Source organism: Schistocerca piceifrons, chromosome 2 (assembly GCF_021461385.2).
Source record: "Schistocerca piceifrons isolate TAMUIC-IGC-003096 chromosome 2, iqSchPice1.1, whole genome shotgun sequence".
Classification (NCBI taxonomy): domain Eukaryota; kingdom Metazoa; phylum Arthropoda; class Insecta; order Orthoptera; family Acrididae; genus Schistocerca; species Schistocerca piceifrons.
This window is the reverse complement of record NC_060139.1, coordinates 751,239,996-751,259,458: the sequence shown is the minus strand read 5'-3', so window position 1 is coordinate 751,259,458 and position 19,463 is coordinate 751,239,996. Positions and strand designations below refer to the sequence as shown.

The 19,463-nt window shown below is 36.8% G+C and overlaps 1 protein-coding gene across 2 annotated transcripts in view; it reads right to left on the bottom strand.

Moving 5' to 3' along the window:
- Positions 1–19,463, bottom strand: part of LOC124776957 (fat-like cadherin-related tumor suppressor homolog) — a gene marked incomplete at its 3' end in the record, with an annotated part of 338,653 nt that overhangs the window by 21,755 nt on the left and 297,435 nt on the right. For both annotated transcript variants that reach the window (XM_047252191.1, XM_047252192.1), the window contains 8 exon segments: positions 1,377–1,520; positions 2,486–2,662; positions 7,751–7,860; positions 8,103–8,193; positions 10,722–10,847; positions 13,844–13,945; positions 14,188–14,295; positions 16,624–16,716. In XM_047252191.1, coding sequence (XP_047108147.1) covers positions 1,377–1,520; positions 2,486–2,662; positions 7,751–7,860; positions 8,103–8,193; positions 10,722–10,847; positions 13,844–13,945; positions 14,188–14,295; positions 16,624–16,716 — 951 coding nt within the window.

Below are 19,463 nucleotides of genomic sequence, written 5' to 3'. Positions count from 1 at the left end.
GAAATATGAAGCATTTTGGAAAGTTATTAGAAGCAAGTCCTTCAAAAATTACAAGCCAGTGGCAAAACTAAAGCAATTATGAGTTAGCTAAAATGGATATCTATAACTGCATCTATGCACTGTAAACCACTACAAAGTACATGGCAGAGGTTACTTCCCATTTTACAATCTATCAGTGTTGCTTCCTATTCCTTTTGTATATTGAGCATGTGAAGAATGACTACTTAAATGCCTCTGTAATTATTTAATTTAGTTCACATGTTCCAACATTTCCACAAGACACTCCTCCGAGCCAAACAAACATGTGACCACTTGCGTGCTGGCCTTCATTTATGTTTAACATTTTCAGTTAGTTCAATTTGGTATAGGAACCACAAGTAGATATACTGCAGTTTCAAAAGCTTCTACCAATAAACTGAAGTGCATTCAAAGAAAGTTACCAATCACTGCACAATTTAGAAATACAACTGGACTTTGGTGCAGGTTTTTTCAGATGGTTCTTCGTTATTGGTTAACGCATCATCTGGAAAGTGTCTATGGTTACTATAAACATCATTTACATGTCATTAATACACAACAGTAAGTGGCCAACACACACCCCCAGGTTAAACCTGCGGCTGATTATAGGTATCACTTAGTACTGCAGAGCAGCTCCATGACCTGGCTTCTCAAGTCATCTGGGACCTTTGGCCTGGAAACTGTTGTATAGACTCAAGCCAGTTCCCAAAATTAAAAATAAATAATTTATTGTGATCTAGACTGATTTTTACTAAAACATTAAGTATGATCACTGCAGTTCCTCAATAACTGATGCCAAAATAATTATATATATATCCCTCTCCCCCCCCCCCCCCCCCCAAAAAAAAAAACACATTTTTCTGTGTGTATGCGAAGGCTAATCTTATAAACAACTTTAGGGATTTTGATATGGTTCATGAGGAAAGCTTGTGTATGTAATTGGTTATTACCATGAAAGACAAGTTGTCTGGCTGTAGATATTTAGTGCTAGCCATCCAAAGCCAGGGCAGATAGCTATTTTGTCAATCATCAATGGTGTGGCACTGAGTCAAACACATTTTGGATGTCAAGAAGTACTACAGCCAACTGATTGTCTTGATCCATAGCTTTCTGGATGTCATGTGAGAGAAGTAAGAGCTGAGAAATACTGCCTGCACACATTTTAAATTCATACTTTTTGTTTTTTACATATGTGAACAAGATATCAAAAATTTATTAAAATTGGGGAAAGAACTCTTTTTTTGTTCCTTATGATTATGCATTGAATGACTTATAATATATTATCATAAACTACTAATTAATATGTTACTTACAACAAACAATTCTTATGACATGATTGTATTAAAAAAATTACTCACCGTTCGACCATCAGTAGCATGAACTTTCAGTTGATAGTTGTCAAGTGTTTCATAGTCAAGTGCACGTCTTAGAACCAAATCTCCAGATTGAGTAATGCTAAATGTGCCAGAGTGAGTGGGATCTTCCAGCCAAAATCGTACTCTCTGTCAATTGCAATGTAGCCAGAAATTAGAAAAATATAGTAAAACTACAAATGTAAGACATTTATCAGTTCTTGAAACCTTAAGTCTCAGTCTGGACTGTCCACATCTTTAATGCAATAGGAATGGCATGAAGGTATACAGTTCGAATTTCAGTGTTGCCTACGGTCTTGAGATATTTTATTTACTTATTTATTTATTTATTTAATCCAACTTTAAGCATTTTCATGTAATCAACCTTGTTATTTTATATAAGTGTACATAAATGACATATCTTCTTGACAGGACAGATATGTTGTCAACATTTTTTGAGATAAATATTTTTCTATTATTGATGTAACCTGCCAGTTTTGTCAGTAAACTCTAATGATAAGATAGGTGACTGTGAAATGGGTTTACAGTTTCCAGAAACGGTTTCAATAATAAATCTCAGAAGAAACCTTGTAAATAAATATTCCAAATTCCAAATATTTTTGCTTAAATAGGACATACGCAAAACAGCATCAATATCAATCGAGATTTACATAAATATCCCCCTGCTTTCTCTCTCTCTCTCTCTCTCTCTCTCTCTCTCTCTCTCTCTCTCTCTCTCTCTCTCTCTCTCTCTCTCTCAACATAAATTTTGTTTGTTTATTACTGACATGTACTACATACTGCACAATAGTTCATATGTCTAATTCACTTCTTATGATAATAATTTACCATTTCTCTCTGATTTACATGTGGAATGAGTGTACTTCTTTCTAAATGATGCCCAGAAAATACAAGATTTCTAGTGTTTTCCACAAATTATGGCATTCCGTATAACAAATTACCACATTACACCTTAATAGAAATGTTTACCAACATGTATTATGTTTATTTACACAACCTTAAGTATACTATACTTTGAAGATCTTAAAAGTGCGTGAATTACTTCAATGCCTTATTTATATAACATCTGGCAACAAACTTTAAAATACACATACCCTATCACGTGGTTTATTGGTAACAGCAGTAAGTAACACACTTCCTAGAGGAACATTTTCTAGCACAGAAGCTGAGAAATGCTTCTGAATAAACATCAGATCACCAGCAACAACACCAGGCCTTGAAACTGTCAATGTTGCTAATGCATACCGATCTGGGTTGTCATACTGTGTAGCCTGAAAAAATTCCATGTCATATAATGAGACTAAAAAACAGTTATGCATATGGTGACAATGCAACACTGAATTAGACTTACATTTATCACTTATACTTGTACTATCAGGTCAGAGTCATATTCTGAAATTTGCTTACTTTGTAATAAGAAGCTTATATAACAACAATATTATGTACAGGAAAGACTACACACACACACACACACACACACACACACACACACACACAGGCACAGTGGGATAGGAGTGGAGGAAGGTAAAGTGTTGATTGTGAGAGTACGCAGGACAGAGCAGCTGGGTGCAGTCAGAAGAGGTGTGTGGTGGGGGCAGGGAGAGGAGCGCAAAAGAAGAGAAGTATAGGACACATGCAAAACTAGTATCAATATCATTGGTGGAATAGAAAGCTGTGTACTGATGTAATGGAAACAGGAAATGGGATGGGTGGGTGAAGGACAGGGACTAATGAAGGTTGAAACCAGTGGGGTTGCAGGAACATAGGATATTTTGCATGGAAAGTTCTCACCTGTGCAATTCAAAAAATCTGGTGTTGGTAGGAAGGATCCAGATGATACAGGCTGTGAAGCAGTCATTGAAGTGAAGAACATTGTGTTAGGCAGAGTGCCCAACAACTGGATTGCCACAGTTTGTCCTTGGCCGTTTATGTGGGCAGACATTAGACATGTCTACCCGCATAAATGGCCAACAACAAATTGTGGCCAAGAAGCACCTGGACCACCCAATTGCTGCAACTGCTGCCCAGCACCCATCATCACTACAGACATCATGGATGTCTGCCCGCACGAATGGCCATTGACAAACTGGCCAAGAAACAGCTGGACCATCCAGTTGCTGAACACGTTGCCCAGCACAATGTTCTTCACTTCAATGACTACTTAACAGCTTGCACCATCTGGATCCTATCTATTAACACCAGCTTTTCTGAATGCACAGGTAGGAACTCTCCCTGCAATAAATCCTATGTACCTGTAACTCAATTGATCTCAGCCTTCATTAGTCCCTGTCCTTTACCCATGTATCTCCTTCCCAGCTCCCATTCCAGCACAACACAGCTTTCTATTCCACCAATGCACTGACTAGTCTTTTTCCCCTCTTCTACTCTTCTCCTTTTCTCCTTTTCCACTCCACTTCCACCCATCCCCCCAACCATCCCCTCCCTCTAGCCTCCCAACTACACCTATCTTCTCCCCATGTCCTTGCATGCTCCCACAAGCAGCACTTTACTTTCTCTCACCCCCATTCTGCTATCCCTCCTCCTCCCATAGCCTCTCCTGTCAGGCACAGTTGCTTGCAGTCCAGCATCAGTGGCCAGAGACAGTGGTATTTTGTGTGTGTGGTTTGCTTTTGTGGGTAGTGTCTACTTTAGACTTTAGAGTCTACTTTTGGCTAAAAGCTCAACATGTATGGCCATCTTTCCTTTTCACAATACTGTTGTTATTCCAACCTGGATTTTCCAGAAGGAAATAATTTTTTTTTTTTTTTTTTTTTTTTTTTTTTTGCACACATCATAACAGGTACAAATTATCAATACAATTTTCTTTTCTGTATTTCTGATAAGGGAAAAAATTGCCACCTGACTCAATTAGTTAATATTTCTATCTTTATCAAGTACTAAAAATACCACAAGAAAACCGGTAACTGAGTTGCACAATAATTTAAAGTGCATTGGCATTTGGCTCACTACTGAAGATTACTTCACAGTAAATGGTTGGTTGGTTGGTTGTTTGGGGAAGGAGACCAGACAGCGTGGTCATCGGTCTCATCGGATTAGGGAAGGATGGGGAAGGAAGTCGGCCGTGCCCTTTCAGAGGAACCATCCCGGCATTTGCCTGGAGTGATTTAGGGAAATCACGGAAAACCTAAATCAGGATGGCCGGACGCGGGATTGAACCGTCGTCCTCCCGAACACAGTAAATGTTTCTGTTTAGGAAGATAGAACAACATTTTAACTTTCAACAAGAACTACAGTTTAAATGATATAATAATAGTACTAAATTAGTTGAACCCACAATAATATGCACATGTTCCCTCATGAGTTTACTTTTTAGAGTGCCCAAAAAAAATTTTCCAGTAGTGAAAGAATGAAAGCCCAAGAATGAAGTGCTCAGGTTAAAAAGGGTACAAGACAGGAATTTTGTATTTCATTTCCCTTATCAATACGCTTATGATAGCTTGTGTTACCTGCTACAAATAAGTTCAAAACGCCACACATACAAACAGGATTCTTAGGGGTCTCATCTCCTCTCTCAGGGTCTCATGGTGATAAGGAAGTAGGGTCAAGTATCTTGGATAGCCCTTGGGCCAGGGACAGTTTCTATTTTTTAACAATTTTTTGTACTAACACAGGGCTGTTGATCCCAAGATGATTATGCACAGCAAATGGCTGAAATTTTTATGATATATTCCTAAAATCTCTATCTCTATCTCAAACAATCTCGAAAATTTTAACAATATCTTTAACGTTTTACAAGACACAGAGGTTCAAAGTTGCCTTGCATGTACACATAAAATATGCATGTAAAATCCAGTGAGATGCGAAATCTAAATTATAAATCACAATTGATCAGATTTTAATGTTATAATCTCTAGGCATTTATCTAGACGATCCATCTTACTGTTTTCAAAAATCTTTATCCATTATCGAGGAACACCACAAAAGTGTGGTTTTTGGGTACCAAAACAAATCCATAGATTCAAAGATGGGTATTGACAGTAAATGGCTGCAACTTTTATGATATATTCCCAAGATGTCAATATCTAACAACCTTGAAAATTTTCTTGATATCTTTACCCACTTCAAAGACACACAGTTTTAAAGTTACCCTATCTGATGTTAAGCACTAATGTGGTTTATAAAGTGATGTAGCATGGAGAAATATACTGGTAAGTGTCTCTGTTACCATCAGGAGGGTTCTGAGAACCCCATGTTGTTCTGAAGGACATACAAAATTTTTGTAAATGTAAAATCTGGCCTGAGGTGTAAGAGAGAGGAAGAGGAGACAGTAGTAGCAGGACAAAATGAAGGAGGTTGTGGCTGTGATACAGGAGACAGTTGTGCTGAGTGAATGAGTGAGTGAATGAATGAGAATGGACAAGTGGGAGTGGATGGGTATGAGTGACTTACAGTGTTGGGTTAGTGGGTTTGAGCAAGTTAAAAGTTAGGGAAGCTCGTGAGAGTGAGATGACTTGAATTTTAAAAAGAGTGCAAATATGTTCACATGCCAAATAATTAAAGGTGTTGAGGCAGCTGGTACCCCACTTTTCAGTCAGTGTCTTTTAAACGGAAGCATATTCACCTTATTTGTGCTCTGATAGGAGCATTTTTCCACCAGTCCAATCTACACCCAAAGAAACAATGACAGAAACAAAAGAATGCTTCAGGAGAGGGATTAATATTCAGCGTGAGAGGATATCAACCATTAGATTCATTGATGACATTGCTACCCTCAGTGACAGTCAGGAAGAACTGCAAAGATTTTTGAATGCAGTTAACAGTTTCACGAGCACACACTGTGGTTAGGGAGTAAATCGAAAGGAGATTTATGTCATGAGGATTACTGGAAATGAGATTAGTTGTAAGTTTAGCAAAACTGGTGGCTATTAAGTAGACAAAGTGAGTAATTCTGCTACCTTGGAAGCAAAATAACATGTGATGGACAAAGGAAGGAGGACATAAAAGCAGATTGCACAATCAAAGAGGGCTTACCTGGTGAAAAAAGCCTACTATTATTAAACATTTGCCTTAATTTGAGAAAGAAATTTCTGAGAATTCACATTTGAAACACAACAATGTACTTAAGGGAATTGTGGACTGTAGAAAATCTGAAAAAGAAGAGATTTTTAGCATGTGAGATGTAGTATAAAGATACGTTGAAAATATGGGGAGGAGAGGAACATGTCAAAAATACTGACAAGAAGAGGCAGTATGGTACAACATATGTGAAGATATTGGGGAATAATTTCCATTGAACCTGGGGGATCTGTGAAGGATAGGAACTGGAGGGGAAGATAAAGCTTAGAACACATTCAACAAATAATTTAGGATATTATGGCCAAGAGCTACTCTGCCAACTGGAATGGTCTGGAAAAGTTTAGTGTGGAGAGAGATACGAAGATATGCTGTGTGCCGCACTGTTAAGAAAGGAACTATTGTATCTTGTGAACTGAAATTATGAGGGTAGAGGTGCAAAACTGCTGGCTTCTACACGTACATCTGTACTCTGCACACTGGTGTGAAATGGATTGGATACAATTAAGCCTTTCTATTAACATTTCAGTACAATAATTTAACTTCTGAGAATGAAACTCTTAGACAGACTGAGTACACAATGGTAACTACTAAGTCAGTTTCTACAGCACAAGCTTGCTGAATTCAACTGGGATCCACTTCAAGTAAAGTGATAGCTTTAGCATTACTTGACTGATCGGTTGGTTGATTGAGTTTTTCATTATCTACTCCACATCTGTCTTCTTAAGAAATTGTTAGCCTTTAGCTCCATGAAAAAGTGTCAATAGCTTTGTTTGTAAAGACAGATTGTTTATATGTGGTGAGGGTTGTTTATATGGTTTAGTTAAATCTGAGTCATAAATGTATGATTTGCATGTTGGTGCTTTGAGATCTAATAAGATTTAAGGTACGACCAAGACAGATAATAACTGAAGGCTGTTCTAGAAATAGCTGTGTATATTTAATGTTATGGATATTTCTCAACCACAATACCATGAGAAGCCTGATACCACTAAAATAACTTTCTAAAGTGAAAATTTACTCCCATCGCACTAGCACCACGTTCTTTGGATTCATTCAAGAACTAGTTTTAAATTTTGAAAATATCATTACAATTTAACAGGGAGTAAAAATAATTTCATGATTTGCTTAAACTGTAAAAATGTAACACTGTTAGAATGAACAGAAGCAAGAGTTTAATACAAAGAGAATCTGTGCAATATAAGAACATAATGATAATTATGGTTTACATTATCTGTGGAATAATACAATTTATTTAAACATTGGTAACATTTGATTATGTTACAAATATATGACAGACAGGATGAATCTGAAGTGTAACATACCCTAACAACAAGAGTTGTAGGCTGCAGGAGCTCATCGTCAGGCACGGTTCTTTGCAAAATTACATGACCCGAACTTCTGTCAATTTCAAAAAATCTGTAATCCTGAGTTGCTGGAAGGGAAATCATATTGCATCCAATTATTCAGTAACAGATCAATTTGTGCTCCTAATATTAAAATATTTCCAAACGTCGGTTTCATGATCTAGTATGTGCTGAATGAAAACAGGAAATTACTCATTATTTACTAAAAATGTACAGATACCATTCAGAATTGTAATATAAATATTTAGTACAATATTTCTTTAACTCTGTTTTTAAGAAATACATTCTTTCACTACTAATAAGACCTCACCAGAGTTGAAAGTGTAATAAATAGGTGCATTGATCCCAACATCCTGGTCATATGCTGCAATTTCTCTTGGCAGGACCTTCAAGCGTGTTCCCTGTGTAAATACAGAGAATTTTGATTAATAATGTTATTTACCTGCACATGATTGTGGTAGCTTTACTATAATCTTTCTTACATTCTTGTTTTCCCCTGTTTGATTCCTAGATACTTCATCATTGTTTTTGTTATTAATTCAGTGCATGAACTGATAAGAACTGTTTACAGTATGAAATTTTCAGATAAAAAAAGGAGTCGATACCACTTTTCTTAGAATGTAAAGAATGTTTCACAAATATTTCATTACCTTTCATTCAAAGTTAGGCAATTTGGTCTCTTCTGATGTCTACCATTTGTTAAGCTTTTGATGGTATTTACAGCTGAAATCTCAGATTTTTCTCACGAGACATATCATGTCAGAGAGACTGAACAGGGCAACCCTATTGATATAACAACTGAGGATTTACAGGAAACTTTTGACAAAATTGACTGGATACTCTACATGAAATTTTGGAGGTAAAAATAAGGAGAGTGAAAGTTATTTAACATTATACAGAAATCATACAGCAGTTATAAGAGCTGAATGGCATGAAAGAGAAGCAGTGCTGAGCAGGGAGTGAGACAAGGTTGTAGCCTACTCCTGATGTTATTCAATCCTTACATTGCATACGCTGTGAATGAAACCAAGGAGAATATTGGAGAACCAATTAAAGTTAAGGAGAAGAAATAAAAACTTTGAGGTTTGGTGGTGATATTGTAATTCCACCAGAGGTAACAATGGACTTTGAAGATCAGCTGAATGAAATGTACAGTGTCATGAAAAGGTTATAAGATGAACATCACCAATAGTAAAACAAAGGTAATGAAAGTAGGAAATAAGACACTAAAATTAGTAGATGAGTTTTGTTATTTGGGCAGGAAATACCTAATAATGGTTAAGGTAGAGAGGATGTAAAACTCAAGATGGCAAAAGCAAGAAAAAGTGTTCTGAAAAAAAAAAAAAAAAAAAAAAAAAAAAAAAAAAAAAAAAAAAAAAAAAAAAAAAAAAAAAAGAGAGAGAGAGAGAGAAATTTTTTATAAACTGTAAATATAAATAGCGCAAAGTCTTTCCTGAAGGTATCTTCCTGCAGTGTAGAGCCTTGGCTAAAAGGGAACCATGAATGAGACAAAAAGACAACAGAATCTTTTGAAGTGTGATGCTACAGAAGGATACTCTAGACTAAGTGGGTAGATTGGATTGTTAAGCGGGTACAGAATGGAACTGGGGAGAAAATATGTTCATTGCACAACTTTTCGCAAAATATGGGGCCAGCTGATAGGACACATCCTGAGGCAATAAGGATCTGAAAACGAAGGAAAGCTTTTGCAAGGAAGAGATATGAGTGAAAATTTGTAGATGGAAACTGACATTTAAGTATAGTAAACAGGTTCCAATGGATATACACAGCAGGAATTATGCAAATATGTAGAGGCTTGTACAGGAGAGACTGACAAGGAGAGCTGCATCAAACCAGTCTTCAAACTAATGTCCGCAACAGCAACATGACAGGAAAGCACAAAATTTATCCAAAAATCGTCATAATAATGGTAAACTCATTCATTGAATTGTGTACATGAGGGAGTTTCATACCATACAGAGTAATATTCAACCCCTTGGAGTAAAAACAAATAAGCAAACAAATACAAGTGTTGTTTTAATGATTCATTAAAACACTCTACACAATTTTACATTTCTGCTACCTACATAACATCTTTGCTGACAGTGGTGTGATATTTATAATTTACCTTGAAACAATGTTTTTTAAAAATTGTATAGTTTTAATTGTTAATAATTTATAATTATTATAGAACCATTTTGAGGAATATTCATAATGTGTGATCACTGAACTACGACAGTATCTTCAAGCTTGATAATGTGGGTATATGATTTTCCCTATGTATAGCTGTGGGACTTTGCGACCAGGACTAGACAATCTTTAGGTACTGAGTGTTCAACAATTTGACCAAAAAAAAAATTCAGTGTCAGGATATGCAAATGTCAGATTGTCATCACAAATCTACAGGACAGCAAAATAAGTGACAGTTATAAGTGATAACTGGTACACAGCAACAAGTGCAATGCTGTGAATTAACCAACCAATAATGAAAAAAACAGTAAGATGGGTAACATGGATAACATGGTCCTAACAATAATACATCACATTCTTGTACAAACGAGCCACTCCAGAAGACAGATACTACGTCACTGACATCTTGTGTGGGATCCACATGCAAGATCTCCCTCCCGTGTGTGTGTGTGTGTGTGTGGGCGCACGGGTGCGCGCGCACGTACGATTCACAACAGGCAACTTTTTAAGTATAAGTATTCCAAATGTCCACCATCAACAAGTCTGTGTGTCCTCGTGTCTCTTGTTTTTCTGAGAAATTAATTCCTATTTTTAGATCAGAGGTAAAGCTTCAACCTGGAAAAAAAAAACACACACACACACACACACACACACACACACACACACACACACACAGAGAGAGAGAGAGAGAGAGAGAGAGAGAGAGAGAGAGAGAGAGAGGAAAATTAATTATACCAACCTGTAATGGCACAATAGGCAGTTCAGCAGTGTATCTTTCATCAAAAAATTTTGGATTCTGATCATCTGCATCTATCACATACACATAGATGACAGCATCAGAATATCGAGGTGGTGATCCCTGGTCCTGAATTGTAGAAAACAATAAAGTTAAATGTATGTTATCACAACATCAGGAACAGCAAATGGATGATCACCTGCTGCGTATTTTTAAGTTTGTCAGAATATACACCAAAAACACATGAAAATATGACAAAAACCATGATTCCACTAGATTAAAAAAGGCAAAGGGAGTATACAGTTACCATTCCGACACAGGAGAAACTATCATGACTCTAGGCTAAAAAAAAGATTTCTATAGTTGTTCAGGATGGTCATGTATTTGATTAGAGCTGGTATTTTCTGACAGATAGAACAGCCATCAAACTGTGTTAGAGTTTTTCACGTTAAATGTTGTTATAAGGCCTAGTAGAGTACCTAATAAGCAATAACAATGACAGACACTCAGTGATCACTGAGAAGGACATGGAGATGCCACATACTCATGTGGGACAGCACTATCAGCACCTGGCAGGGATTGAAAGAGGCATCACTGAAGGTCTCCATTTGGCTGGCAGGTCAAATTGTGCAATATTCAGATTGTGGGGTATTCAGATGTGACAGTGGCCCAATGTTAAACTGTATGGCAACATGAGAACAGGCATACTCATTGTGAAAGTAGTGGTTGACCAGGAAGACAACTGTAATATTTTGCACTGAACACATCATAACCCCTTTACATTTTCATCTACCATATGATAAGTCTTAAAGGACACCCTGCAACATTCCATATCATCTCATACCATCGGTCAGAGACAAGCAGCAACCGGAATTACCATCTGACACGCAGTCTGACATTAAACCACAACACAAACGACTGTGTTTGGAGGGGTACCATGACTAGGACATGTGGACTGTTGATGAATGACATTGTATTGTGTTCCAGTGATGTATCACAGTTCTGCAGGTACGTTGAGGTACTTCTATGATCAGCAAGATCCCCATATCTGTCTTCAATAGCAGATTTGTGTGACCAGCTCTGACATCAACTCTGCCCCAGAGGCCAGAATTCAGGATATCAGGAAACAGTTACAACAGCTTTCCTTTCCAGCTCTCCTAAGGAGAGGATACAATGGCTTTATGACACTCTTCCCAACTGAATAAGTGCATTTATCTAGGCCAGAGAGGGTACAACATCATACTGTTAAGGGGGTTCATACTGCTATGTTCTTTGTAAATCTGATTCAGTTTTGTAAGCAGTGGAATAACACAATGTGCCCTCTGAATGTATGATGTTTCATAACTAATTTTTTTCCATTTTTCATATTGCCTTTGTGGTGGCACATATATAAATATTTCAAAATGTAATCTGTGGTTCAGTTTAATGTAGTTTTCACAAAAGCTTTGCTAATCAAAAATTATGCCTAAATGAAAATAACAGTTCAACATGAAAAACTTTTAGTGAGCCACTTCTACTTCACTAATTAAGTCACTACAATTTTGCATAATTTATCATTACGTTAAAAATTTTCCAAAATAGCACGAGCATGGGCTTCCCAACATAGATGCCTAAGATGGTTCTACAATCTTTTCTGATTTCCTAATCCATAACACATTTTCTAAACCACATTACTGCCTTAGCATGTAGTCCATCCAGATTAGCAAAATTGAACCAGGATGTTTTACCAAATGGTTATGTAATTTCTGAAATAAGAATTTGCGCACATGTCAGTCTTGAAATAGCCAGACACCTCCCAAAATAATCAATCCTGGAAGCCCTAGTAAACAAGCAACATCTCTGTTCAGTGTCTATTATAATTTTACAAACAAAGCCTACAAGAACTGTGCACCATGCTAACTTTTTCATGTTAATCTCTCAAGAGTGTAGCTCGCAGTCTGAAAGCTCACAAGAAAAACCTGTGTCAAGTGTGCTGCCAGTTATTACTCACTAAACACCTATGAGCACACTATCCACAAGAATGTCTGATTAGCTACCATTTAACATCTGGATTCGTGATTGGTTTATCAGTTGATTCTTTCACTGATGTGACTTCACTGGCAACATTATCTTCCCAGAATGAAATTTTCACTCTTCAGAGGAGTGTGCACTGATATGAAACTTCCTGGCAGATTGAAATTGTATGCTGTACTGAGACTCAAACTCGGGACCTTTGTCTTTTGAGGGCAAGTGCTCTAGCAACTGAGCTACCCAAGGACTCATGACTTGACCTCACAGCTTCAGTTCCACCAGTATCTCATCTTCTACCTTCCAAACTTCACAGGAGCTCTCCTGCACTGTTTCGTTTCATTATGCTACCACTGTGTCAAGCCAACATCGTTTTTACCGATTGTTGTGCCACAGATCTGAGATGATGATACTAGGTTTGTGTTCTATAGAAACACAAGAACATAAAACTGTACCTAGCTACCATATTGTTTACAGTGCTAACAAATGCAGAAAGGACCAATTAAATATAACTACTGTGTAAAGTAGTCATTTGCAGTCACAGAAAAGAATTTTCAGCTATTTCACCAAGACAGCAAATTACAAGACCTTGAGCATTTACCATGATGTGCAGGCAGGTAGGGAACAATCACAGCATGTGGTGACCCATGGTTTCAGATCATGTTGCAGAAGAACTGAACAAGATATTGAAGTGACAGTGGAGGAATTTATAAAGATGAACAATGGCATTAAGATCAACAAACATTCAAAAAATATGAATAGTGACAGTCTATAATTATTCAGTGTGGCATTAACCTCAAAGCTGTGCAGACTAAAAACAAATGCTCCGCTAAGAGTTTGTGAAAATAGATAGTTCAATATTTGAAAAGCCTATTTTTGTACAAAATTGGGAAATTTGAGGGTAAAAATATTGAATCAATATACCTGTACCTCATTCTTCCCAAGAAAGAGTTTAGTGTTAAACACATAGTCAGTGAACAACAAATTAAATGTGAATGTTATTTTCTAGATAGAAGCACACATTTTTGTCAATTAGTTCATAAATGTATTGGATATTTAAGAGTTGTTAAATATGAGTCCTTATGAGATTATGTTAAATAAATAATGTGCCAGTTTACCTGTGCCCTTATTGTGAGAGTAAAATTTGACAGTGTCTCATAATCCAGTGGACGCCTCAGCAACAATGTTCCTTCCAAAGGGTTTACAAAAATAAAGTAGTCCTGAAAATTACACACCAGAATTAAGAATCTGCAACACTATTTATTCTGTGGCCACCCTACCAATTAAATATGCAGTTAACTATCACCAAGAAAATAAGCACAAAAAGTCCTTTTTTTGATACATTGTGCATGTACAGTAAAGTAAATACCACACAAGCAACCAGTTTTAATATAGTTTATTATAGTGAAGACTGACTTTTCTGCAGGCATAAATTATTTCTAAAAGTAATCCATTAACTCACCGAATGAGGTCCTGGAAGTACTGAGTAATGGACTGTAGAGAAAGGGCCTTGCTGGTCTGCATCAATTGCTTTTACACCCTGCAGGACTCTTGTGCCAACAACAGTAACCTGTGACATAATTCTTTCCTCAATAGATAGCTTTAGATAATGGCAAGGCAATATATAACCTTTTATCCAGAAGGAATACAAGAAACTTATTACACATTTCTGTTGCTCTAGTTTCAACTTTATTGTAACTAGGCATAAAAAGACACTAGTCATATAAATATCAATGTATTATCTAGGAAAAGGATAACTGCTACTTACCATAAAGATGATATGTGTAGTTGCAGACAGACAAAACAAAAAGACTTCTTCAGAAAAGAAGAGACACACAATAATTTGTAAGGACTAATATTCAAATAATTAAAACACTTTGAAATATTATGTATTTTAAAATTTGATTTATAAAACTCAATAAAATTAAATTACAATGTTAATTTAAAAACACAGAATCTCCCAAGAACTCGAAAATTCCTACAATTCCTTGAGAATTCCATGTTTTTCAGAAGAATCACCAACGTGCACACAAGCAAGCACAGCTCACACACATGTGAGTGAGGTGTGCTTATTTGTATATATGTGTGTGTGTGTGTGTGGGGGGGGGGGGGGGGGGGAGGGTGTGATTTTCTCGTATGAAGAAGCCTTTACCTGAAAGCTAAATGTGTAACAGTCTTTTTATTGTGCCTATCTGCAATGCAATGTGTTATCTTTATGGTGAGTAGCAATTTATCCTTTTCCCTAATATTAACAATGTAGGAAAAGACAGATTGCTAGTTACTGTACAGATGGCACATTAAGTTTCAGACAGGTACAATTAAAATCCACTTACATGTAAGCTTCCTGCATTTTGGTATGAGCTGCCAGAGTTGGCGGTCATGTGCGCGTCAAGTGCGCTTGCTTGTGTGAATGAATGATGTGTGTTTCTCTTTCTCTGATGAAGGCTGTAGCCAAAAACTTATGCCTGTCTGCAATTTAATGTGTCACCTTTACAGTAAACAGCAAGCTATCTTTTCCTACATTACTGATATTCCCAGCTGGAGTTTCCATTGTCTGCTTTTTACTAATATTGTTGATATTCCAAACTAAAGATTCCAACATTAAATGTACTACTTACATATTTCAGCCTCATTATTGCTGAATAATCAGTAGCAGAAATAAAACACCTTCATACAAATGAAGTGTTACCAACTTATGTGTCCCAATTGTATTTATTAGAAGATGATGAAATCTGCGAAAGAGGCAGTAATTTTCAAGGACATTTTTACAACAAATTAAAAAAATTGTGATAACTGAAAACTGCAATAAAAGGCTGAAATATACTGTAATAACAGCAACCACTTACCACTTTTAAGTGCTTCATTTTGTTTATTTGTGCTGTATTTAAAGTATTCTATGTCAAGAACTATCAGCTCAGTCTAATTACAGTACCAGCATAACGTAGTCAGCCAGAGCAACGTAGTCAGTTAGCTACTTGTGTGACTGGTCATATTCATATTCATTATAAATGTTATGTCATTAAATTATTGTGTGTGTCACAACACTTATTAAAACAGTGTACATATGCAACATGGACATTCATGGATGTAATTATTATTCAAGATCTATGGTACACAAAGACTCAAATAAATTTGTCCTCTTTAGTACCCTAGGTTAAAGAATAGTGGTTGCAAATATTGATAAAAATTTCTGAAATTATTTATATTAGCATTGAAATTATTCTAGTGAAAGAAAAAAGTGAGCTTCAATTTTCTGCATTCAGGCAACACTACTGGAGTTCTATTTAGTTTATCCATTTACAGCAATAGTCTTTCCTCTTGTATGAGCCTAGTATTGAACACTTTCATATGCACTATTTGAATTTATTTATTGCAGACACAATTTTGTCTTAATTTATTTTGGTATAAGTTTTATACGGCATAAATCCATAGCCCAAGAGCTGAATGGATATTTTATTTGAAACAACAGAAATCAGTAGAAATTAATAGTCATTTTAGTCAAGTAAATGTCTTTTTACTTGAATATCTTTCAACAATATCATGTTTGCAGTGAGTAACTCTGTTTATAGGATACCTACTATGTGTATTCCATTCCAGTTTAACAAGTTAACACTACTAACTTTATTTGGTACAAGAAATGTTTTAAATAAATGAAGCCTTGTACTAGGTTGTATTCTGTGCACATGTAATTATCTAACATCCACATTAAGATCTACTACTATGAACTGAAAGAAATGTGCGACACTCACACTGGGGTGATGTACACAATGAGTAACATTTCTTACTCCAAGTAATTTAATTCACTGTATTGCAACAATGAGTTACTAATGGTATATTTACAGTGAACTTGGTTCTTTTATCAATGTGAAGATACAAGAAATACAAAGAAATAATATACCTCTGATATGTTGAGAATGTAAGGTGCGTTAATGAACTGAGGTGTGTTATCATTGACATCTGTAACTCTGATGTTCACCGGAATTACGAATCCCTGTAAAAGAGAGTGGTAATGAAATATATATTATTTTTTAACATGCATACAGTCTATTATTAACAGCAATATACTGATTTCTACCAATGTTTAACTGTAAGGAAAATGTACAAGGGAAAAATCACCAAATATTAGCAGTTGGCAATAACGTGAAGTCAATAAAGCATAATCAATAGGAGGAAGAGTAGCATTACAATATCACTGATTTCCTGTTTTAGTCTCTCAGGTCACTGTGCTCTCTAAAGCTTTCCTGATGTAAATATTATTGATGCTCCTGGGCATTATACTGGATGGTATTACTGAAATAGGTACTCCACCAATGAACTAAAGTCTGTCATCTGCTGTATTCAGAACTGAGCCTACATGGTCATTCCATTTCATAACCCAACAAATTATTACACCCACATATCTGTACAAGTTAGTCAGTTCCAACTGTGGCTCATTGATAGTATAAGGGGCATTCAAAAAGAAACAAGCCAGAGGCATAATTACAGAAACCGGTACCTGTATGTTAGAAGTATTGACCCTGGCTGTTGCGACACTTGTCCCACTGTGACACAAGGCAGTGAATAGCTGTCTCATAAAATTCCCAGGGCTGCAATGTTAACCAGTTCCACACATACAGTTGGACTTCATCGTCCAAGGTGTATCGTTTGCCCCTTAGAGCCTTTTTAAGGGGACCAAAAATGGCATAATCACAGGGGGAGAGGTCTGGATTGTATGGAGAGTGGCCAAGAAGCTCTCATTTGAATTTCTGCAAGAGTGCCGCGACTGTGTTGGCCATATGACGCATTGCATTGTCGAGGAGCAGAATGACCCCCCGAGTCAGAATACCCGGTTGTTTTGATTTGATCACTTTGAGAAGGGTGCTCAAGGTTTGTGAGTAATGCAGGGCATTCACTGTTGTCCTGTGCTGCAGGAAGTGAATCAGAAGGTCAAAGAAGAACATCAGCGTAACCTTTCCTGCACTCATGTGGACGACGACGTCCAGCTGTATGTGCAGAACTGGTTAACATTGCAGCCCCAGGAATTTATGAGACAGCCATTCAGCACCTTGTGCCACAGTGGGATAAGTGTCAACAGCCAGGCTCAATACATCTAACATACAGGTACTGGTTTCTGTAATTATGCCTCCAGCTCATTTCTTTTTGAACGCTCCTTATATAGTCATCCAAATCATCTGCAAGAAATCTGTGGTTAATGCTAATGGTCTGCAAAGTAATTTATTCGTATATACAACATGAACGGCAAGGGTCCCAATGCGCTTCCCTGGAACACTACTGAGCTTACTCCCATACCTGTCGATGAGTCTACATCGAAGATAACATGTTGTGTACTACCTACCATTAAATATTCAATCTGCTTGATACCCCACACGATCATATTTTCAATAATAAGTGTAGGTGTGGTACTGAGTCAAATGCTTTTCAAAAGTCAATAATGCAGTAATTTAAGAGTATGATGGGTTGTCATTTACTTAGAATTATGCAAGCTAATTTTTTGTTCTTTCTTTTTCATGCCAATTAATTTTTACATCCTTTAGTATGGTATTAGCTGTTAGCTACTGGTTCACTTGCACATCATCAGTTTTGTTATTATGAGTGATGGTGACTAAGCAAGCTACTAATTTTGCGAGATGTCTGTGTATGTAGTGGTGTAGAGACGTATGTATAAAAAATGAATGCAGTGCTGGTACATAATGAATGTGTTTCTCTATTATTTTCCTGTATGTCAAACCTCGAAATATGAATTATATTTTCTAATTATATATAAAGACTGCCTTGATTCATTACAGTCATGCAGAAGTGGAGTTTTTAGGGATTCCTCTGGCTCACCTAGTGCTGGATGTGATATTTTGCCACCAGATCGAGACATACCAACCGTTTTGTATTTTCATTTTAATTCCTTATGGTGCCTGCATTTCTGATCCACTTGATATGATTGTAATCAAAATGCAGCCTCACTAAAAGCCTCCCACATTCCACATATAAAGGTACAGCTCTGTCATGTTGTTGTTGTTGTTGTTGTCTTCAGTCCAGAGACTGGTTTGATGCAGCTCTCCATGCTACTCTATCCTGTGCAAGATTCTTCATCTCCCAGTACCTACTGCAACCTACATCCTTCCAAATCTGCTTAGTGTATTCATCTCTAGGTCTCCCTCTACATTTTTTACCCTCCATGCTGTCCTCAAATACTAAATTGGTGATCCCTTGATGCCTCAGAATGTGTCCTACCAACCGATCCCTTCTAGTCAAGGTGTGCCACAAATTTCTCTTCTCCCTACTTCTATTCAATACCTCCTCATTAGTTATGTGATCTACCCATCTGATCTTCAGCATTCTTCTGTAGCACCACATTTCGAAAGCTTCTATTCTCTTCTTGTCAAAACTATTTATCGTCCATGTTTCACTTCCATATATGGCCACACTCCATACAAATACGAGGGCAGTTCAATAAGTAATGCAACACATTTTTTTTCTCGGCCAATTTTGGTTGAAAAAACCGGAAATTTCTTGTGGAATATTTTCAAACATTCCCGCTTCGTCTCGTATAGTTTCATTGACTTCCGACACGTGGCAGCGCTGTACGGAGCTGTTAAAATGGCGTCTGTAACGGATGTGCGTTGCAAACAACGGACAGTGATCGAGTTTCTTTTGGCGGAAAACCAGGGCATCTCAGATATTCATAGGCGCTTGCAGAATGTCAACGGTGATCTGTCAGTGGACAAAAGCACGGTGAGTCGTTGG